The sequence below is a fragment of the Aquarana catesbeiana genome, linkage group LG06, assembly GCF_042186555.1.
Source record: "Aquarana catesbeiana isolate 2022-GZ linkage group LG06, ASM4218655v1, whole genome shotgun sequence".
NCBI classification, from domain to species: domain Eukaryota; kingdom Metazoa; phylum Chordata; class Amphibia; order Anura; family Ranidae; genus Aquarana; species Aquarana catesbeiana.
In genome coordinates, this window is record NC_133329.1 from 200,636,267 (window position 1) to 200,659,783 (window position 23,517).

A 23,517-nucleotide genomic window follows, 5' to 3' on the forward strand; every position below is an offset into this window, starting at 1 on the left:
AATGTTTTTACATCAGGATGCCAAAATTATGCCCTTTTAAAGAGGAAGGTGTCGGGCGTGTGGAGTCACCCCTTTGGTCGGTATGGCCCTTTATGTGATTGGCCAAATATAGGACTTTACTATTAGTTGTGTCCTTCAAGGAAGTACTCATTCACTGCATTGCTCATAGAAGGTGAAGCTTACATTGACAGCATGGATCTGTGATTGTGGTTAGTATGGCTTCATATGCCTTAAAGTGGATGTAAACCCTCACATATACCCAGTGAAGTGAAGTAAGTCTCAGATGATACACAGGGATGAAACAAATCTCCCCACATAAGTTTTACATGTATATCTGCTGTCTTCAGCTTTCTATGTCTTTAGAAAGTGCACATCGGGTTACAGATTTTCTCTTCCTGTTCAGCACTGGGAGAGGATTATTAGCATACAGCCAAGACAGCTGATTGGAGGAAAGGCACACACCCCCACTCCACATTGGAAAAGGAAGGAAGTAATGTGCAAAGCTCTGCTGTGAGACGGCAAGCGATATGTGCGAATGTATTTATAGCAACCTCCCACGACACAAACTTCAGGCTGCTTTTATCTCCAGTCTTGGAGAAATTGTCAGGCCGATAACAGAGCTACGGGACAGAAGAAACACACGGGACTCAGTGCTTTGGAGAGAGATAAGAAAACACTACAGAGATATGTGCCCAGCTCAAATTTCATGAATTGTGTTTACATCCACTTTAAGATAAATATCTGTTGAGTTAAAGGGGGCTGCAGTTCAAGAGTTAATTTCCACTGTCTCTCTGGAGAGGCTAGTTTCAGCAGTCCAGGCTGGAAGTCCAAGACAGACTGGTTAGCGAAGAGCTCCATGCAAGGATGATTTCTGGTATTTTGGAGACTGTGCCACTCATACCTGTCTTAGGGAAGCTTGATTGCTGCTCCTCTTTCAACATGGGTACAGCCTTGATCTCGGTTGCTTGCACCCTCAGGGCAAGCACTCAAGGCCATGTTGGAAAGATCATCCATCCTTCTCATCTGAGATTGTGCACACACAGAGTTCCTTGCGCCAGTGACAAGGGATGATAATTTCAATCCCAGCAGACAAGGTCTTGGAATAGGTACTATTGTTACTCAGAGGGTGAGCTATTCCACCTTTCCAAAGCGGTCTCTTTTCAGAAGTAACCTTGTCCGTAGTTCAAGTCATTATTCAGCTTACATGCCTACTACATGTGTCTGGTTGGTAGATAAGCAGCACGGTCATCTGACCCCTACACAAGTCCTTATGCAAGGACTAATCGTGGTTCAGAATTATGCCTTTTCTGCTGCTAGAAGACATACCGATGTTAAGGTGCTGACTTTTCCTGGCGTCCCTCTCTTCACCTGTCAGCATCTGCATTCTTGATGAATATCGGGACCACGGTCTTTCCTGTCCCTGTATTGAGTGAACTCCGTGGGGGAGGCACCCTTTCCAGAAGAGGTTTTCTCCAACAGTGGACACGCACCAAACTATTTATATCTCACAGACACATGGTAGAAAATCTTCTCAGTTGCCAGAGAGTGGTCCAAAGATCATTGTTCTGACATTTTTAGACAGCTTTTCACAGATTGGTGAAACTCTGTCCATCTTCACTTCTGGGTGAACTCTCAGCCCATACCCAATCATGTTAGTGGCCCGTTACCAATTAACCTAATTCTTTACAAAATGTTCAGGCTCTTCCTGGTTAGTACCAGCTTTTTGTAGCCCCTTTTTGAAATGTGTTGCTGCCATCCATTTCCAACATTTTATTTTTATAAATTTAAAAAAAAATAAAATTAAAAAATGGTACATTTTCTCAGTTTAAACATTTGATATGTTTTTTTTATTTTCTACTGTGAATAAAATATGGAGTTATGAGATTTGCAAATCATTGCATTCTGTCTTTATATAGATTTTACACTGGGGCACAACTTTCTGGAATTAGGGTTTTATATACAGTTGTATATTTGATGTATGGGCTAATAGTTATTAAAATACTTTAGCATGCCATCAAAAACACAGAATTAAAAGTTTTATCATAATTCTAGCACATTTTGGCACATGCAATTTATGTGTTTTTTCATGTATGGGTAGTAGATAGCTTACACCGACAGTCTGCAGGAGTCCTGCATCTGCTGATCGCTGGTGCAATGCTTTCCAGCAAAAACAAAAAACAAAACAAAAATGGTAAATGCACATTTTTTTTACCTGGAAAAAAAAAATGTACATTTATATATATATATTTTTTTAAATGGTGACCTTATCCTTTAATCTCTACTACAAGCTAGGTATCACAATATAAGCAACCATTTATCCTTTGAAGTGATTGGCTTCTACCATTAGCGATTGGTTAATGGTAGCACTAAAAATAAACTGTAGGAATGTATTCATAAAAAGAATAACATGACACAATAACCCTATGTTTCTGTTCACATTCTTTCAGGTCATTTTCAACCTTAGCTTCTCTCTTGCATATACTGCCCATCATATCTACCGCATACCTCTCTAGTACATACCCTCTCCTCTAATAGCCATTCTACAAATGCTTTCATCCACTTTGGGCATCATACCTACTAAAACATTCTTCAACATTTGTAAAATCCTCAACCTTGCCCTTTCTAGAATGGATAGTTTTGCTAGATGAGCTACTATAAATTTTAGTCATATAGCTCAAGTCTTATTGTTTAATCGTGTGTCACTGGCGCAAACCAAATCGTGAATATAAAAAAACGAATGTGTGGTTTGCTGCGGCTAAAGTGACATCACACTTGTGCAACTTGTTCTGCGACTTGGGACTGCAAAGTCGCATGACAAGTCATACCCCATGATTTCCAATGAGTACCAATCGAGTCAAAATCACGTGACTTTCAAGTTGTGGCAGCTTGAAAGGGGCCTAAAGGTGAAAGTGTATACCAAACAAATCTATAGATAGCTGTGTTAACCAATACATAAATCATTTGTGCTCAAATCAATATAGGTACCTAGGTAGAAGTTCAGTCTGGCTTTCCTCTCCTTTGAATTATTTTAGGAGGTACCTGTTACTGACAGAGCTACAACCTAGAGTGCTGGTGCATGAGAGGGGAGCTTGGTGAACTGAATATAGAACACTGAGGAATAATTGATGTACATATCTGGTGCCACAGGAAAGACCTAAACAGGGGACTAAAGACCCACAAATTGACCAGGCCCTAACTACCGTGTTTCCCCAAAAATAAGACCTACCCAGAAAATAAGACCTAGTGTTATTTTCCAGGAGGGCTGCAATATAAGCCCTACCCCAAAAATAAGCCCTAGTTTAAAATGCTTGTGAAATCCTATAATCCCCTCTATTACAGTAGTATATAATGTACAATGTGTGGGTGTTTCTGTAATATAATTGCGGGGAAAAGAGCTCCGGCGGGTCACAGAAGAGCAGAATGGCGCTATAGCGAAGGTATTTGGCACAATTCTATTACAGAAACACACACATTGTACTTTATATACTACTGTAAGAGTGGATTATAGGATTTACAAGCATTTTAACTCGGTTCACACTGGGGATTCCTGTCAGGCAGGAAAGGGGGGGGGGGTTGGGCAGCACATTACATGGTAAGACCTACCCCAAAAAGAAGCCCTACTGTGTCTTTTGTTGCCAAAATTAATATAAGTCCCGGGCTTATTTTCGGGGAAACACGGTATATAGTCATCTGGTGAGTGTAAATTTTGGAAGGTGGCATCGTATTTTCCTCTATTGCCGACCGGCTGCTCTCCCGACAGGGAGGGGGGTCAGTGCTGATTGATCAGCGCAGCCCCCCTGTGGATGCCCGCACAGGACCACTAAGGATGCCACCATGACCACCAGGTATGCCAATCAGTGCCCATAAATTATGCCAGTGCCTCCTCAGTGCCCCCCCACCCACAAAGTCCCCTTTAGGAGTGTCCAAAAGTGCCACCTAGGAGTGTCCATCAGTGACACCTATCAGTGCCACCCCTATCCGAGCTGCATATCAGTGTCACCTATCAGTGCTGCATAGTAGTGCCCATCATCAGTGCCCATCAGTGACACATCATTAGTGCCGGCTTATCAGTACCAGTCAGTAAAGGAGAATACTAAATAAAAAATTAAACAATGCACCAAAAAAAATTGTGCAAACAAACCCCCCCCACACATACACATATATATATATATATTATATATATTATATATATATATATATATATATATATATATATATGTGTGTATCTAAAAATATATATAATGTGGCAAAAAATTCATAAAGTGCTAATGTACAATACACAACCTATTACAAATAAGACATATTTAACCGCTTCCCGCCCAAGGTCATATGACATCATTGAGTTTGAGTGGTGATATCTGAATGATGCCTGCAGTTACAGGCATCATTCAGATATTTTTCAGCTGGCAATTCCCTTCACCATAAGAACGATCACAGCGGCTGTTCAGCCGCTTTATCGTTCTTCTCCCCGCTCGCCCCTGCCATTGGGCGAACCGGAGAAGGAACCGACCGGCGCCAGATGCTGACCATAGATTTCCAGCGGGCCAGATGGTCCCGAAGACTCCATTATCGTTTGGAGGCCGGGCGCGATGTTATGATGTCACGCTCGGCCTCTGCATTTGAAAAAATGGCACCGCCTCGGCTGGGAAACTCCCAGCCTAGAGGTGAGATCTGGGGACTTATTGATCGCAGATCTCACTGTAAAGGAGGACCTGTCATGCACTATTCCTATTACAAGGGATGTTTACATTCCTTGTAATAGGAATAAAAGTGATCAAAAAATTCAAAAAGAAAGCAAACTAGAATAACAGTAAAATTAACAAAAAAATAAATTAAAAATGTAAAGCGTCCTTGTCCCTGCATGCTCGCCTGCAGAAGAAAACGCATACGTAAGTCACGCCCACATATGTAAACGGTGTTCAAACCACACGTGATGTATTGCCACGAACGTTAGATCGAGAGCAATAATTCTAGCCCAAGACCTCTTCTGTAACTCAAAACATGTAATACTGACATAAGCACACACATAGGTTGGACTTGTGTCTTTTTTTCAACCTCTCCTACCATATGTAACCTGTAACATTTTTAAAGCCTCACCTATGGGGATTTTTAAGTACCGTAGTTCGGCGCCATTCCCCGTGTTTGCTATTTTGAACCGTGACATGTTCGGTATTCTATTTGCTCAGCTTAATATCTTTCACATTATACAAAAAAATTGGGCTAACTTTAAAAACATTTGAAAAATTGCTGTGTAAATACCGTGGGAGATAAAAAGTTGCAATGGCCGCCATTTTTTTCTCTATTTTATGCTCTGAGTCTACTGGAACTCTGTCCAAGGCCGGGCGCGATGTTATGATGTCACGCTCGGCCTCTACATTTGAAAAAATGGCACCGCCTCAGCTGGGAAACTGAGATCTTTTTTTTTTTTTTTTTGGATTTCAGGCTTCCCAGCCTAGAGGTGAGATCTGGGGACTTATTGATCTAAGTGCCTGCCCGACCCTTCTATCCGGTCATCATGGCTCAGTGGCTGGCTCCATCGTTGTGACTCCATTGGGAGAATACTCGACCCTCGAGGACAATGCTGACTGCTCCTGTCCCTCTGTTTGATACTTCAGGATCCTCCGAACTGTTCCTGCCATACCGAGGTTTCGGTTATCCATGCCTGTCTGACCTGGTGTCGCTGACATCCAGGTCCATTGGTTCTGGTAAGAGTACCCACTCATTTTTTTCATTGTTGTCATTTGCTACGGATACTAACCCTGGTGTTCCTGGCCCCTTATATGAAGAATCCCTCGTTTGTGGTGCCCCTGGCTCCTTATATGAACAATCCTTCATTTGTGGTGTACCCGCCATTTCTTGGGACTGACCCACTTGGGATTTATTATTTGTCTTCTATTGTTTTACAATTGGGACTTATTCACGTTTAGATTCTATCACTCATGTACAGTATATGTTCATCCATGTATTTAAACAGTTTACTAGCACTGTTTTTTCACTAGTGCTACATTTCCACCCACTTCCAGTCATAAAAGGAGGATAAGGACAAGAAAGCTCCCATAGTGCAAGATCATTAAAACTAGGCTATTTTATTAAAAACCTATGCATTTCCACTCACGTGTTCAGAGTGTCTGTCCGACACTAGGGTAAAAACATTCTTTAGTATTGCCTGTCATCTCCAATGGTATTTCTGGTGTACCAGATAAGACCAGATTAACATGCAATCACTCAATGTCAACTGGGACCCACCGATCGTTTGGGACAGAAGCAGAACGGCCGTCTGCCTATGTCAGTGTTTCTCAACTCCTGTCCTCAGGACCCACTAACAGGCCAGGTTTGCAAGATAACTGAAATATATCACAGGTGTGTTTTCTGCAAAGCAGGAACACGGATCTCTGCCTTCCCATATTACAAGCACCTCCCCCATAGTAACCAGGCACATTTTAGGCACACATTTAACCCTTTGATGGCCCTGATGTTAACCCTTTCCCTGCCAGTATCATTAGTACAGTGCAAATTTTTAGCACTGATCACTGTATTGGTGTCACTGGTTCCAAAAAAGTGTCAAAAGTGTCAGTGTCCGATTTGTCCAATGCAATGTTGCAGTCCCGCTATAAGACGCTGATCGCTGCCATTACTAGTAAAAAAAAATAAAACTAAATACAAATTCCATAAATGTATCCCATAGCTTGTAGACGCTATAATATTTGCACAAACCAATCAATATACGCTTAGATTTTTTTTTTTTTTTTTTGACCAATAAATATGTAGCAGAATACATATTGGCCTAAATTAATGAAGAAATTTTTACATTTTTTTATTGGATGTGTTTTATAGCAGAAATTAAAAAAAAAAAAAAAGTTTATAGCGCAAAAAATATAAACCAGAGAAGATCAAATACCACCAAAAGAAAGCTCTCCTTGTGGAAAAAAAAAAAGACATACATTTTATTTGGGTACAGTATCGTACGGCCGCGCAATTGTCAAAGTAACAGTGCCGTAACGCAAAAAATGGCCTGGTCATGAAGGGGGGTAAACTTTCCGGAGCTGAAGTGGTTAAACAAGTATATACACAGTGATTGCTGTACATCTAAATTGCTTAATATCCCACACTAAGGTGGAAAAGAGACAAAGCCTCCCAGCTCATAAGTCCAAATCTAGTGATGAATGACAGGGGCGGACTGACAACTCATGGGGCTCCCGGGCAATATGAGATCATGGGACTCCCAGTCTTAAAGATGGCCACCACACGGCAGCCATCTTTATGATAAAACATTAATGTGGCAGGGCCACGTGGTGGGGCACCAAGCTCAGCGACATGCAGAGTGGCAGGAGACTTAAAGCTGGTGACCCAATAAAGGTACCAGGAGCCTCTAACGGGAAGTACCACAGCATCATGGGCCCCTACCTAGGAGATGCTGACCTGCGGCATGCGTGCACAGCGCGCCACGGCACACAATGGGTGTGGCCAAATTATGCTGCATATTGGGTGTGGCTTTTTAATCTAATTAGGAATGTTAGTCTGATTTTTATATTTTAATGCTCAATTTTAATATATTATTTTACATTTTTTTCACAATGCTGTTTGGGGAGGGGAGTCTTTGGTGAAGTATCAGGGGTCTAAATAGACCTTGGAAGCCAAATTTTTGACACATCCCCCAGTACCTTTCTCTGTAAACTTAGCTGGACTGCAGATGAATGAACAGGAGACAGAAGCTCCTGCCCATTCATTACCTGAAGCATAGTAAGCACAAATATACCTGCAGCTGCTTCCGGCGGGAGAGGAAAGGAGGGGGCACTCTGGAGGTTATTACCTACAGAATCCTTCTTACATCCTCCAAAGTGTCCCCTTAGTAATACTGTACTAAGGGGGTACTCTGGAGGAAATAAGGGGGCACTCAAGCAGCAGTAAGAGGCACTAAGTTAAGAGACACTTTGGAGGTACTAAGTTAGTACCTCAAGCGTGCCCTTACATTCTTCTGTAGAGTCCCCTTAGTGCCCCCTTATGTCCTGTTTCTCCAGAGTGCCCTTGTTTAACCACTTGCCTACTGGTCGCTTTCACCCCCTTCCTGCCCAGGCCAATTTTCAGCTTTCAGCGCTGTCACACTTTGAATGACAATTGCGTGGTCATGCATCACTGTACTCCTATGACATTTTTATCATTCATTTTACACAAATAGGTTTCTTTTGGTGGTGTTTAATCACCACTGGGTTTTTATTTTTGCTAAATAAACAAAAAAAGCAAAAAAAGTTTGATAGTTTGTTATAAAATTTTGCAAACAGGTAATTTTTCTCCTTCACTGATATGGGCTGATGAGGCTGCACTGATGGGCACTGGTAGGTGGCACAAATTGGCAGCACTGGTAGACGCTGTTGGGACTACACTGATTATCAGTGTAGATGTCCCTTTTACATAAGCCAGTTATCGGCTCTCCTTCCTCATGCAGACAGCGTGAGGAAAGGAGTGCTGATAACCACCTTCTGTTTACATCGTGATCAGCTGTGATTGGACAAATCACGTGGTAATGAGTTGCTGACTGGATCTTTACCTCAATCTGTGATCAGCAGTGTCCGGAGGATATTGCGGTCACAGAGCGCGGCTGGCACGATCACGGGAGGATGTCATGACAGCCTCCCAAAGCTGGCCTTCTGCGCTGTAGCCATCATTCGTCTATAGTGCAGTCGGAAAGTCATTAAATACCTCCTGGCCTGGTCACAACTCAAGGGTGGCTGGCAATAAAACACTTATGCCGCGTACACACGGTCGGACTTTTCAGCTACAAAAGTCCGACAGACTTTCAACAGACTATTGGCGGACTTTCAACAGACTTTCTAACGACCGGACTTGCCTACACACGATCACACCAAAGTCCAACGGATTCGTACGTGATGACGTACACTGGACTAAAATAAGGAAGTTGATAGCCAGTAGCCAATAGCTGTCCTAGCGTGGGTTTTTGTCTGTCGGACTAGCATACAGACGAGCGGATTTCTGGGTCCGGCGGAGTTATGACGTAAAGATTTGAAGCATGTTCCAAATCTAAAGTCCATCAGATTTGCAACTGGTAAAGATCGCTGAAGGTCCAGTGAAGCCCACACACGATCGGATTGTCCGCCGGATTTGGTCCGTCAGACAAGTCCAGTCGAAAAATCCGACCGTGTGTACGCAGCATTAGAAAAAAAAATCCTTGTCCGTGATTCTGAACTCTGCATGCACAGTCTGGAGCCAGCCGATTAGTGAGCTGCCAAGCTCGGTCTCTACTTGTGTGGTGGGAGGTGTGAATTTAAGTCACATCCCATTGCCTTATGTGAGGCTTAGCCCAGCAGTTCTCCAAGTGGCTTCTGCAGCACAGTTCAGAATCAGACAAGGATTTTTTTTTCCAAAGTGTTTAACCGCCAGCCATTAGTGAGTTGTAGTCGGCCAGGCTGGCAAGGGAGTCAGATGTACTCAACTCGCTTCCCCTTTGTCTTGTCCACAGAAATCTTAGGTGCAGCATAGTGCAGATAGCAGGGCCAGAAATTGTGATGACAGGCCAGGCTACTGCTGAGCAAGACAGGTGCTCTTAATGTGCCCCCTCTCCTATTGTGGTGTTTGAGGGAGCTCAAAAAGATTCACAGCAGCAGGCATGCAGGGACGGGAGGTACGCTGGCTGTGGGTCTGAAAAGGAGCAGTGCAGTGACCTCTGTTATCAAGCCCGAGAAGAGGAGGGGTAGAGCACAGAGGCACCGTGCAGTGGCTGGAAGACCAGCAGAGACAGTAGCTGGCTAGAGCGGACTTCACCATCAAGCACAGGGAGAGGAGAGGGGAGTGCGTGCAAAGGATCACAGAAGCATCTGTGCTGTGGCTGCAGAGCTAGAAGAGACAGTGACAGGCTGGATCAGCGTGATAGCAAGCATGCTCACAGCTCTTCTACTTGTAGTTATGCCCAAAGGAGTGTGGGAGGGAGAGCAGAGTCAGCAGTGTGAAGCTGCCTGGGAAACCTGCAGATCGGGCCAGCAGAGCTCCCTCTCCATGTGTCTGCTCCAGATGTTTAGCAACACAGTCAGGGGTGGGCCCCCCATTGGCCCTGGGCCCTCGAGCAGCACCTGAATGGTCAGTCCGCCCCTGGCTGCTGAAACCTTTGGAAAAGATGGCAACCAAATAAGCCCTGAAGTGTGCAACCAGAGCAATCAGAAGGCCAACACCTGCAGGAATTTCATGAGCAATCATTAAACACAGGATTGTTTATGCAACCCCTACATGATGGTTAAGCCTAGGAGCCTGTCAATTAAATGTTGCAAGATCCACATTTTATATGTTTCTAGTTCAGCCTAGGGGAGGGATATTGTCCAAATCTAAATACAGAAAGTCCTAAATAAAACACAGCAGACCCCACACTAGGCGGTATCCCATCTGTGACAGCCCTCCGTACAACGTGGCTCCAACCATACACCAACCTGCAGTCCCCTGAGAATCCAGATCCACTGCCACCATATGGTGATTCTAAGGGGACTGCAGGTTGGTGTATGGTTGGAGCCACGTCGTACGGAGGGCTATCGCAGATAGGATACCGGGACCCAGTCTTCACGCTTATCACCCATAGCGGTATCTGGAGTAGTGGTTTTTCTGCTCAAACAGCCTGATCTGGATATAGTCCTGAGATGTGCCTTATTATGCTTTTCATCTGGTAAGCGCATATGTTTGGTGGTGGAGGATCACTGTGCAGGGTGTGCTTGTTTTCCATTTTTCCACGTGATTTCCACGGAGAACTACCAGGGGATTTCTCTTATCTTCTTTATACCTATGGACTTTATCATTTTTCACATTATGATCTGATGTCGTTTGATGCATATATTGATCTTATTTGCATACACTGACTCTTTACATTTACCTTATAGCGCAGTTCTTTTTCTTTTGTTTTTCCTCTTTGTTGTGATTTTTCACAGTTGAACTGCTGCTTCCTTTGGGGGGGTTTTCTTATGATAGCGCGGGGATTTTTTGTTTTTTCTATCCATAGTAACCCCACACTGTGCCTCCCCCACAGTACGTGTATGGTAGGAAGGAGAGCTATAGGCAAAAAAAAACCCCCACAACCAACCTACTTTTGAGCAATTTGCTAAATTCATAGCAGGCTGGTGGAACCAGACTGCATGGTGTAGCTTTCCTAACCAGATAAAGCCTGCTGCAATGCCCCTGGGAAGATCCAGATCCGCCTACTGCTTCATCCCCCACCCGGTTTCGATCTCTCTGTGAATGACACCAGGGTATATTCACAAACCCACCATACTGCTGTCCATTCAGGGGGACCTGCAGCATATCAGGCTGCATTCTGTCCTGGTCTACACACCATAGATCTCCTGCCTCATCAGACATGTGCCCCCTCCCATCTGGAAGTAGTCAGGGATTCTAGTTGATTCTGCTTTAGCCTCACTGATCCCCGGGGGCTGACCTGCTGCAGCCATGCAGTTCTCCCTCCGAAAGATTTGGACACGCCAGCGGCCATGATCCAACCATACAACATATGGATGGATCATTAGGTTAACATAATATAACTGGGTACTAACATTATAGGTAAAGTTGATCCAGGAAATATCAGATTGCCTCTCGGGGGGGGGGGGATCAGGGAGGAACTTTTTTCCCCTGCTGTAGCAAATTGGATCATGCTTTGCTGAGGTTTTTCGCCTTCCTCTGGATCAAATGTATATGATTGTGTTTATGGCATTGCATGATTTATTTATTTATTTTTTTGGTTGACCTAGATGGACTTTTTTTCAACCTGACTATTTAACTATCCTGCCAATCGTGCCAGAAGTGACGTCATCAGCCCCCATGAGGCCAGGATGCTTGAACGCATGGAAATGGGACATAGCAAGTCCTCCGGAAGACTGACATAAGTCAAAATCCCACACTGCCAGTGTATCTGACTGTAAACAGGCACGGTGCTGACCAGACTCCTATGGAGAGGGGGTCCCCTGGAGGAAAATAATTCCAGACTCCAGGAGAGCCCGAGCTATATGCCTCCCCATGTTCACTGCCCCTGTTCTGGGATGGTGTAGCAGGGAAGCCTCTGCCACCTAGCACACAGGCCTGATGGGAAAAATGACCGGTTACACTTACCGGTAACAGTGTTTCTGGGAAGTCTGCCAGGACGGCACCCTGAGAGATGACTGGTCCCACCTGAGAGGAAACACAATCAACAAAGAGGTTAAAACCCCTGCCCCTCCCTGTGCTCCTTAGTTGTGAAAAAGTATTGACCCACACCAGTGCACGAGAGTGAAACACCTCAAAACTCCATACAAAACCAACATACCAAAACAGCGGGTGGGAAGTAGGACTTCTTAGAAACACGGTTACCTGTAAGTGTAAATGGTCATTTTCTCAAGTCGTCTTCCAGGATGGCACCCTGAGAGAAGAGCAAGTAGCTCAGGCCTACCTTAGGGCGGGACAACAGCTTGTAGGACCTTCCTACCAAACTCCAGAACCTGAGGTGACAGCAACTCCACCCTATAATGTCTCAGGAAGGTGCTCTGGCTTGTCCAGGTAGCTGCTCTGCAGATTTGCTCCACCGATTGCTAAGGCCCTTTCTGCCCAAGAGGTCTCCAGAGACCGAGTGGAATGTGCTTTAGGGTAATTCGGGGCTGCCCTACAAGCCTGATCATAGGCTAAAGTAATAGTCTGCTTGAACCATCTTGCTATGGATGCTTTGGACGCTTGCTAACCCTTCTTCTGGCCAGAAAAATTAACTAATAAATGGATGGACCTTCTAAACTCTTTTACTTTATCTAAATAAGTCGACAACATCTGACATCTAAACAATGAAAGGAACTTTCTCTCTTGTTCTGATTGGTGCAAAAAGAAGTAAGGACAATCTCTTTAGTTCTGTGGAACTTTGAGGCTACCTTCGGGAGATACAGGGGGTCCTGCCTAAGTACAACCCTGTCATCAAATAATAGAAAAAAGGGCTCTTATTCATGGAGCCTGAATGTCGCTTATCCTCCTGGCCGTTGTAGGAAGGCTGTCTTTAGGGTAAGCAACTTAAGAGGGATACATCTCTAAACTACGTCCCTTTCTAAACAATGAAACCACAAAGCTCCTGATTCACTCCCTGGTTATCTCTCGCCTTGACTACTGCAACTCACTCCTCATTGGCTTACCTTTAAAACAGACTATCCCCCCTGCAGTCCATCATGAATGCTGCTGCCAGACTTATCCACCTTACAAACCGCTCAGTGTCTGCTACCCCTCTCTGCCAATCCCTCCATTGGCTGCCACTCGCCCAACGAATTAAATTCAAAATACTAACAATAAGTTACAAAGCCATCCACAACTCTGCCCCCAGCTACATCACTAACCTAGTTTCAAAATACCAACCTAATCGCCATCTCCGTTCCTCCCAAGACCTCCTGCTCTCTAGCTCCCTCATCACCTCCTCCCATATCCGCCTCCGGGACTTCTCCCGAGCCTCGCCCATCCTCTGGAATTCCCTACCCCAATCTGTCAGACTGTCTCCAAATGTATCCACTTTTAAGCGTTCCCTGAAAACTTTCCTCTTCAGAGAAGCCTATCCTGCCTCCATCTAATAACTGCACTATTTTCTCCATTAGCTCATCCCCCACAGCTATTACCCTTTTGTATAACTTGACCCTCCCTCCTAGATTGTAAGCTCTAACGAGCAGGGCCCTCTGATTCCTCCTGTATTGAATTGTATTGTACTTGTATTGTCTGCCCTAATGTTGTAAAGCGCTGCGTAAACTGTCGGCGCTATATAAATCCTGTATAATAATAATAATAAGAGCTAACGGTTCAAATGGTGCCCTGGTTAGGGCTTCCAAGACTAATGTAAGGTCCCAGGGTGGACACTTGCTCATCTGCACTGGGAACAGTCTATCTCTGGCTGACAAGAACCTTTTAATCAGGGGGTCCAGAGCTGCTAACCTGTCCAAAACAACAGGACAAGGCTGCGACCTGAACCCTAAGCGTCTTGGTTGCTAGCCCCTGATCTGCACCATCCTGAAGAAAGTCCAGGATGGCAGGGATCTCTTGTTGGGAAGTCCCCTTCGCCTGGCACCAGCGCGAGAAGACTCCCCGGGCTTTTGCGTAAACACGCCTGGTAACCGGCTTCCTACTCAAAAGAAGGGTGTTGATTACTTTCTCAGAACACCCCCTTTTTCGCAGGCTCTCCCTTTCAAGAGCCAAGCCATCAGCCTGAAGAAGCCAGTATCTGGGTGGCAGATTGGCCCCTGAAGGAGAAGGTCCTGCCGGTCCGGAAGAAGCTGAGGGGGAGCTATGGACCAATTTCCCAGGGAAGGGAACCAGGTCCTCTTGGGCCACCATGGGGCGATCAGAATTAGTCTGCCCTCTGAGAGATTTAGCTTCTGCAGTAGCCTTGGAATCAGAACTAAGGGGTGAAAGGCATATGCCAAGTGGAAGTCCCAAACTTGGGCCAGCGCGTCTACCTCCTCTCTCGAGAAAAAGAGAGATGAATCTCTTCACTCTTCTGTTCCTTCTGCGGGCAAAGAGATCGATCTCTGGATTGCCGAAATGCTGGCACACAAGGGAGAACACTTCGGGGTTCAATTCCCACTCCCCCTTGTGAGTTGGCTGCCGACTGAGGTAGTACGTTTCAACATTGTATGCCCCCTTTATATATACTGCTGAAACAGAGGGGATTCGCTGCTCTGCCCACACAAGGAGTTCCAGAGCCAGGTTCAGAAGAGCGCGAGACCTGGTGCCGCCTTGATGATTCAGGAATGCTACTGCAATTGTGTTGTCGGAAAGGATCTGGATCTCTCAGCCCGATTCTTTCCTTGAAGGCCTTTAAGGCATCTCTGACCGCTAAGATTTCTCGGTTGTAGTTTGGAGGAAGCACTCTTCTGACTCTGGTTCCAGGTGCCCTGGGCTTGAAGTTCCTCTAAGTGGGCACTCAGCCCCAAGCGCTTGCATCCGTTGTTATCCTGAAGGGTTGGAGTTGGGCCCAAAGGTGGCCATCCCGAAACCTCTGAGGATAGAGCCACCACTGTAGAGAGTCCTTTACCCTTGCTGAAACAGGAACCCTGTTGTCCAGCGTTCCTCTTTTCCTGTCCCAGGAGGATAGGAGGAATTGATGGAGAGTCCTGGAATGGATCTGAGCCCATTGGACCGCTGGGATACAGGATGTCATCAGCCCGAGAACTCTCTAACCCCTCTGTAAGAGACCTCTTCTAATTCTAGAACTGACGTTACTGCTGAAATAAGGCCCTCTACCTTCCCCTGGGGAAAAACAAGCTTATGTGCTGTTGAATCCACCAGGAATCCTAGATAGACCTTGGTCTGGGCAGGAACCAGGGAGGACTTCTCCTGCCTGATGATCCATCCGAGGCACTCCAAAGTACTCACTACCTTGGCCAGGTTGGAGAGAAGGAGACCTCGATTCTGGTTGTAAACCAGTATGTCGTCAAGATAGGGGACCAGCGTTACCCCATGGAGATCAAGGAATGCAACCACCTCTAAGAAGTTATGCAAAGATCTTGCGAGCCACAGATGGATTAATGCCTCTGGATTGAGTTCTAATTAGAGATAAGCTGCAAACACTAACCACGTTTCATATCATGTGCATACCAAAGATATATAAATATTGTGTCTGCGCTGAGAAGAAAATAAATAAAATAAAAAACAGTAAGTGCTAAATGAAAAATATCGATACTGTAAAACCTATAAGTGTCAACAATCATAAAAAATCGAATATAAATACTAAACAATAATATGTGCAATCCGTCTGTGAAAATATAATCTAATCAAAGTGCAACATGCAAAAAAGTTAAAAATATAAAATTCCAGGTGCTGGTTGTATAATAATAAGGTGTCCACATTTAAATTGAAACCAGTTCATAGGTAGCAAACATAAAGTGCAAAAATATAGTGTCCATAAAAACTGGTATTCATCATGCTCATCCTTAATGGTGTATACAATAAAGCATGCTTCAGTGCTCTCCTGTGACCCCCAATTGTGTATGCGCTCACCTCTGAGCGTGTGACACAGTAACTAAACAGTGTCTAAACACGCATTGGAGCCATTCCTGGGCTCATACAGGGTATGCTGATGCTGATCTCCAACTCGCTCAGATAACATTAATGGTTTCACATATAAGAAAGAAGAAACTGCATAGCGTAATATAGCCAGGGATTTATTAAAAAATATAAACCATTCCCTTCAGGAGGGTACTCACAATGTGTAGGTGCGTGAGTGCACCATCCTATCCAGAGTATGATACACAGGTAGTAACTCGTATGGCGTGCGGTGTGGTGTGTTGTCCTCTGCTCCTCCGTGCTGACAGCTCCGTCCTGCCCCTCCCCTACGCGTGTTCGGCACAGGGATCACGTGCCTTCATCTGGGGGTGAAGATGAAGGCACGTGATCCCTGTGCCGGACACGCGTAGGGGAGGGGCAGGACAGAGCTGTCAGCACGGAGGAGCAGAGGACAACACACCACACCGCACGCCATACGAGTTACTACCTGTGCATCTTACTCTGGATAGGATGGTGCACTCACGCACCTACACATTGTGAGTACCCTCCTGAAGGGAATGGTTTATATTTTTTAATAAATCCTTGGCTTTATTACACTATGCAGTTTCTTCTTTCTTATATGTGAAACCATTGATGTTATCTGAGTAAGTTGGAGATCAGCATCAGCATACCCTGTATGAGCCCAGGAATGGCTCCAATGCGTGTTTAGACACTGTTTAGTTACTGTGTCACACGCTCAGAGGTGAGCGCATACATGATTGGGGGTCACAGGAGAGCACTGAAGCATGCTTTATTGTGTACACCATTAAGGATGAGCATGATGAATACCAATGCATCCACCTCTGTCAGGATCTTTGTAAACACTCTCGGACTGGCTGCCAGTCCAAAGGGTAGGGCAGAGAACTGCCAGAGCTGCACTTCCTGCTCTGAGGGGATCGTGAACCTTAGAAAAGCCCAGTGCTCTGGAAAGATAGGGACATGAAGATAGGCATCCTTCAAGTCTATTGTTACCATATATAAGTCCTTCAGAAATTGCTTTCTGAGAGTATAGACAATATCCATGTGGAACCTTTGGCACCGCAGGAATGTATTTAGCCTCCTTAGATTTATAATGAGGTGGTATTTTCCCGAGGGCTTTGGGACTACAAAGATGTGGGAGTAAAATCCCTGCCCGCACTGTCCTGCTGGGACTGGCACTATGACCCCTTGATCTGCCAGCTATCTGACACTCTGCAAGATACCCACTGCTTTCTGAGGGTCCCTGGGTAAGTAGGTTAAAAGGAAACTTGGGGGGAAGAGAGGAGAGAAACTCCAATCTGTATCCCTCTCTTACAATATGGAGGATGTGGGGACTCTGAGTAATCCTTTCTCACAGAGAGAAAGTGGGAGAGTCTTCCCCCTACCCTTACGTTACTTGGTATCCTTGTTGGCAGACTTCTGGCTGGGGAAGAGAAGACCTCCCTACTGCTTGCCTTTGCCGACCCCTCAACGCCTATTAACTGTACCTTTTTTATCTCCAAACCGGTTCTTAGCCTGGGGGCCTCCAAAAAACTTTCCTCTAGCCTTCTTAGGTTTAATGGGAAATGTCTTGCCTTTCTCTGTAGACCTAGAAAGGGCCTGATCCAACCCAGTGCCAAAGAGCGGGGAATCCTCAAATGGAAGACCACACAGAGATGTCCCCATCCCAGGTCTTGACCCACAGGGCTCTCCTTGCGGAATTCAAAAGGGCACCAGTCTTGGCGGTCGTATGCACCGCCTCAACTGCCACATCTGCCAGGTAGGCTACCAATCACCTCTAAAGAGTCCAAGACCTGTTTGGAGGTTCGCGACACATGATCCATTGGTTAGGCGACCCACATATCTGCGTTCCTTGCCACACAAGCCGAAGCCAAGGCAGGACTTAGCCACTGCATTGGCTTCCCAGGCCCTGCAAAAGAGGGTCTTGGCTCGTCCATCCATCTGGTCCCTGATGTTGCCTGCATCCTCAAATGAGAGGTCAGACTGTTTGGATACCTGAGCCAGGGAAGAATCTAATTTAGGTGTCCTAAATAACCTTTCTTCCCCCTCCCCCTTGAAGGGGCACCTACGTTTCCAAGTTTCAAACTTCAAAAGTTTTTTCAGGCTCCTTCCACTCCCTCAGGATATCTTTAAGGGCCTGGTGAACCGGGAGAGCCTTGGACTGGGGCTTAACCAAGCCCCTATACATTCTGTCCTGGGCAGACACTTGGGCTGTGGGTTCATGTATCTCCTCTGATGCATATACTGCCCTAAGGAGGCCCTCCATATCGTCGGCCAAAAAAATATGTCCGACGGGTCTGGAGTCCTCCTCTTCCTGACTGTCTATTTCGTCAGAAAAACTGATCAGGAGCTTCAGGCTCTTCCTCCTCAGAGTCCTGAGAGGGAAGGGATCTTAGGGGTTCAGGATGCCTTCTACTGCCCTATTAGTGGAGGAGCCCTCGTGGGAGGAAGAAGCCTCTCTGCTAGTGTGGGTTTCCAGCTCCCTAGACTTAAGGGATGCTTGGAAGGCCTTAAGAGTTGACAGCATCTCCGTCTGTACGGAGAGAAAGTCCCTCAAGACCGGAGATGTTTCTTTCCCTGCTAACTTGTGGATACATTTGTAGAAAAAGGGCTTAGAATGGTCCTGAGGTAACTTGTCATTACAATACCCGCATCTCTTAGAGTGGGAAGGAGCTTTCATAGGACAGCTGGCAACCCCCTGGGCAGTGACGTCTTCTCCTATAAAAAGACACATAAGCTAGTTTTACAATAAGCGCAAAGCTGTGTCCTGCAGGGGTAAGAGTCGGGGTCCCCTTCCCCATCATAACCCCTGCCAGCTAGGCCGACTCACACCCTGTGGCCTCTTCCATAGCTGTAGCCGCTGCAGGCCTCTCCTCTCGCTCCATCAGTCACACCACCTCAAGTTCCTCTAAGTGGGCTGGTACCGACCGAACTGGTGAGAGCAGGATGTGGACGCCTGCTCCTCTGCCAGTCAGACCTCCACTTCTGCTCGCAAAATACCGCCGCCATTTTCTTGAAGCCCAGAAGAGATGCAGGAGACATGGCGACATCATTTCTAGCGCTGGAGAGGAAGCCACATCATTTCTCTTCGCTGTGGGGAAACACAAGAACTGAGGAGCACAGGGAGGGGCAGGGGTTTTAACCTCTTTGTTGATTGTGTTTCCTGTCAGGTGGGACCAGTCATCTCTCAGGGTGCCGTCTTGGAAGACGACTTGAGAAAAAAAAAAAAAAAAACAGATTTCTGTGCACCTCTCCTGGCTGGAGAAAACACATATACTAAGGGTCTGGTTGCTATGCTTGTCTTTTTATAATGTGGATCATGTCTCTCTCCGGAAGCCGCCCTGGAAGATGACTTGGGAAAGTTGGGTCTCCGTCAGAAGTCATGGGTCTTACAGCAGGACAATAACCCAAAGCACACGTCAAAAAGCACCCAGAAATGGTTTGAGACAAAGCGCTGGCGAGTACGGAACTGGTCAATGAGTCCAGATCTAAATCCCATAGAGCACCAGTGGAGAGATCTCAAAATGGCAGTTAGGAAATGCAACCCTTCCAATCAGTTGGGGAGAGAAAAGTGGTCCGAAATTCCAGTAGAGAGGTGTAAGAACCTTATTGATGGTTACAGGAAGAGATTGATTTCAGTTATTTTTTTCAAGGAGTGTGCTACCAAATATTAAATTGAGGGTGTAAATAATTACGTCCAGTCCCTTTTTGGAGTTGTGTGTGGAATGGGTCAGATTTGGCTGTTGCTCCACTTTTCTGTCATACCAATACAAACAAAAGAAACAAACATGAGAATGCCTAAACATTTGTAATACATTTTCTGGGCGAAGTGGTACAATATTTGACATAAAAGCAGGGGTGCCAATATTTTTGGCCATGACTGTATGTGCCAAGGGGAACATCTACAGCAGAATCCAGTGTACTCGGCAACAATACAGGCAAGTCCCTCTTCTTCCACCCAATGGGATCTGGGTAGGGTCCTCTTCAGAGAATAATCAGAGAAAGAACCTCTATAGGAAAGAGGTATATTTCTCTCAGTAGAGAGAAAAGGCCCATCACCCAGGAATGCTAGCAAAAAAATTAGGCTAGCTGGCAGTGGGAGGAAGTTATATAAAGGAGGATGTCCCTCAGTCTTTTTTCTGCCAGTGTCCAATCATCTGAAAGTAGCTGGATATAACCCATATTATTGAAAACTATGGTAATGAAAGATTCTGTGTCCTGCTCTGCACGACTAAGAAATACCTCTTTACCCTGCCAGAATTTCAGTGAGCTCTTATTTTTTCATAGTGAGCTGACAATGTTACATAGTAAGTCTGGTAGGAAAAAGACATAAGTCCATCCAGTTCAACCAATAGAAGGGAAAAAATTAAAGAAATTATACAATACTGTTTACACAATTTTAATACTCACAGTTGATCCAGAGGAAGGCAAAAAAAAAAAAAAAAAAAAAAACACACCCACAATAAAGCATACTTCAATTTACTCCAGCGGGGGAGGGAGTATTAGTACCCAGTTACCATATTTATCGGCGTATAACACGCACTTTTTTCCACTGAAAATCAGGGGAAAATCGCAGGTGCGTGTTATACGCCGATCCCCTGCGATCCCGAGCTGTCAATTCTTCAAAATCGCCGACCGCGATTTGAAAATGGCGCTGAAATACACAGAGCCGGTCCTCGGCTCTTCTCGGCGGCTCTCGTTCACTTTCGGCTCCACTCGTAGTCCCGAGCGGAGCTATCCGAACCTACTCGGCTAGGTTCGGATAGCTCCGCTCGGGACTACGAGTTGAGCCGAAAGTGAACGAGAGCCGCCGGGAAGAGCCGAGGACCGGCTCTGTGTATTTCGGCGCCGGCGGCGCCATTTTCAAATCGCGGTCGGCGATTTTGAAGCCCAGGTTAGCTGGGATAGAGGTTTGAAGGCTGCACTGGGGAAGGCTGCACTGGGGAAGGCTGCACTGGGGAAGGCTGCACTGACAAGGCTGCACTGGGGAAGGCTGCACTGAGAAGGCTGCACTGAGAAGGCTGCACTGGGGAAGGCTGCACTGGGGAAGGCTGCAATGATGGGCATTTAAATGTAAGTTTTTTTCCCTTTAACTTCCCTCCTAAAAGTTTTTTCCCTTAAAATTCCCTCCTAAATTGGGGTGCGTGTTATACGCTGGTGCGTGTTATACGCCGATAAATACGGTATATTATATGTACCTAGGAAAGAATCCAGGCCTTTTTTAAAACAATATACAGAGCTAGCCAGAATCAGCTCTTGAGGGAGTCTATTCTACATTTTCACAGCTTACTATAAAGAAGTCTTTCCATAGTTGGAGATTAAATCTTTTCCTCTAGACATAAAGAGTGCCCCCTTGTCCTCTGTGATGATCTTAAAGTGAACAACTCAACAAGTTCACTATATGCACCACTTATGTGTTTGTACATGTTGATCATATTCCCTCAATCTTTTTGAGAAAATACATTTAGTTCCTCTAATATTTCCTCATGGCTGAGCTCCTCCATGCCCCTTATCCGTCTGGTTGCCCTTCGCTGCACTTTCTCCAGTTCCTCAAAATCTTTTTTGTGAACTGGTACCCAAAACTGAACTGCATATTCTAGATGAGGCATTACTGATGACACAGAGGTAAAATGATAGATATCTCTCTCTCTCTGCAGTGCATACCTCTTAATACATGAAAGGATTTTGCTTGCTTTTGAAACCACTGCTTGGCATTGCATGCTATTAAGCTTATGATCTACCAGAACACCCAAATCCTTCTCCTCCTAGTATGTAAGATGCATGCATGTTTTTAGCCCCTAAGTGCATAACTTTACATTTATCAACATTAAACCTTATTTGCCACATAGTTGCCCAACTAAACAGTGCATCGAGGTTGGCTTGTAAGTTGGGGACATCCTGTAAGGATGTTATTCCACTGCATAGCTTGGTGTCATCTACAAACACTGAAATAGTACTTTTAATCCCAGACCCTATATCATTTATAAATATATTAAAAAGAAAGGGACCCAACACTGAACCCTGGGGTACACTACTGATAACCTTGTACCATTCAGAGTATGGATCATTAACCACTACTCTCTGAATATGGTCTTTTAGCCAATTTTCTATCCATTTACAAACTGATTTTTCCAAGCTTGTAGACTACACATTTAGCTGTGTGTGGGGAACTGCATCAAATGCTTTTGCAAAATCCAAGTATACTACATCCACAGCCACTCCTTTGTCTGTTTTATTTGCCGCCTCATAGAAAGAAATCACATTTGTCTGACAACTTTTGTCTTTCATGAATCCATGCTGTCTGCTGTTTAAAATGGTATTTTCTAGGGGTGTGGCCGACTGACCGAGCGGATGGTCGCAGGCTGGTAGAGCTCTGAGATAATGGGACTCCCTGCAACTTAAGGTCCGGGAGCAGCGGTGATCGTCCGAGGAAGATGGGGAAACGCAAAGACAGAGGAGGACCCCACAAATTAGGCAACTTCAGAAGCCCGGACCGGGACACCACGGAAGATTAAAGCTGGCGCCGGTCTCTCCTCATCTCACTGCAGCACGAGGCAGCAGGATACCAGCGCTGGAGGGGACATGGAGACACAGCCTGTAACACAGGAGAACAGTCTGCAGCTCCAAGATGACAACAGCCCCCAGAGAAGTACAGCCTCTGAGGAAAATGTGAGTGAAATTCCAAATGAGCATAACAGTACACTGGGAATTAACCCTTATGATGCAAAATTGAATGCAATACCTACCACAGGTCAACCCATATCAGATTCCACTATCAAAGATATAATAATGTAACTAAGAGGAGCTCTAAAGCATGACATGATACATTTTATGAATCAGTCAAAGAAAGAAATGGATGACCTAGGTGACAGAGTGGAATATGTAGAAAAAAAAGTGCGACTACACGGAAGCACATAACGAATTAGTTGACACACATTTTGATGTAGAGAATGAGATTAAAAATCTAAAATTAAGAGTCACAGACCTGGAAGACAGATCCAGAAGGATTAATGTAAAATTCCGTGGCATCCCTGAAAATATTAAACCTGCAGACTTGAAAAGATTTCTAAAAGAAATTATATCTAAACTGCTTCCTGCAATTTCCCAACAAGAACTGATAGACCGTGCACACAGACTTCCTAAACCATCACATATACCAGAAAGGCTACCTAGAGATGTCATCATCAAAATTCATTTTATCCAAGTAAAAGAGCAACTTATGCAATTTGTGAGACATAAGTCACCACATCCATATGCAGGAATATATTCGGATCTGTCACAAGCAACCATCCTGGCACGCAAAAATTTTAATTCAATCCCAAAAATCCTAGAAAAATAGTGATAGACAGAGAAGGAACTACATACAATATTACTAACATGGAAGATGGCCTAAAAATTTTGAAAACCTGGGGCTTATTACTAAAAGATGAAGAAATCGTCCTTGACAAAACCATACCTGGGAAAATCCCACAACAATGGCAAAAAAAGTCAGTCGATCTGCTTCTTCTATTTTAAATA

The 23,517-nt window shown here is 45.1% G+C and overlaps 1 protein-coding gene across 7 annotated transcripts in view; it reads right to left on the reverse strand.

Annotated features, from left to right (window-relative positions):
- Nucleotides 1-23,517, reverse strand: part of ATF7IP2 (activating transcription factor 7 interacting protein 2) — a 589,221-nt gene that overhangs the window by 15,630 nt on the left and 550,074 nt on the right. For 4 of the 7 annotated variants that reach the window (XM_073591216.1, XM_073591213.1, XM_073591214.1 and 1 more), the window contains one exon: nucleotides 12,094-12,153. The exons of the other annotated variants lie outside the window; for them this stretch is intronic. In XM_073591216.1, coding sequence (XP_073447317.1) covers nucleotides 12,094-12,153 — 60 coding nt within the window. The remainder of the gene's footprint in view (nucleotides 1-12,093; nucleotides 12,154-23,517) is intronic. 7 annotated transcript variants of the gene reach the window in all.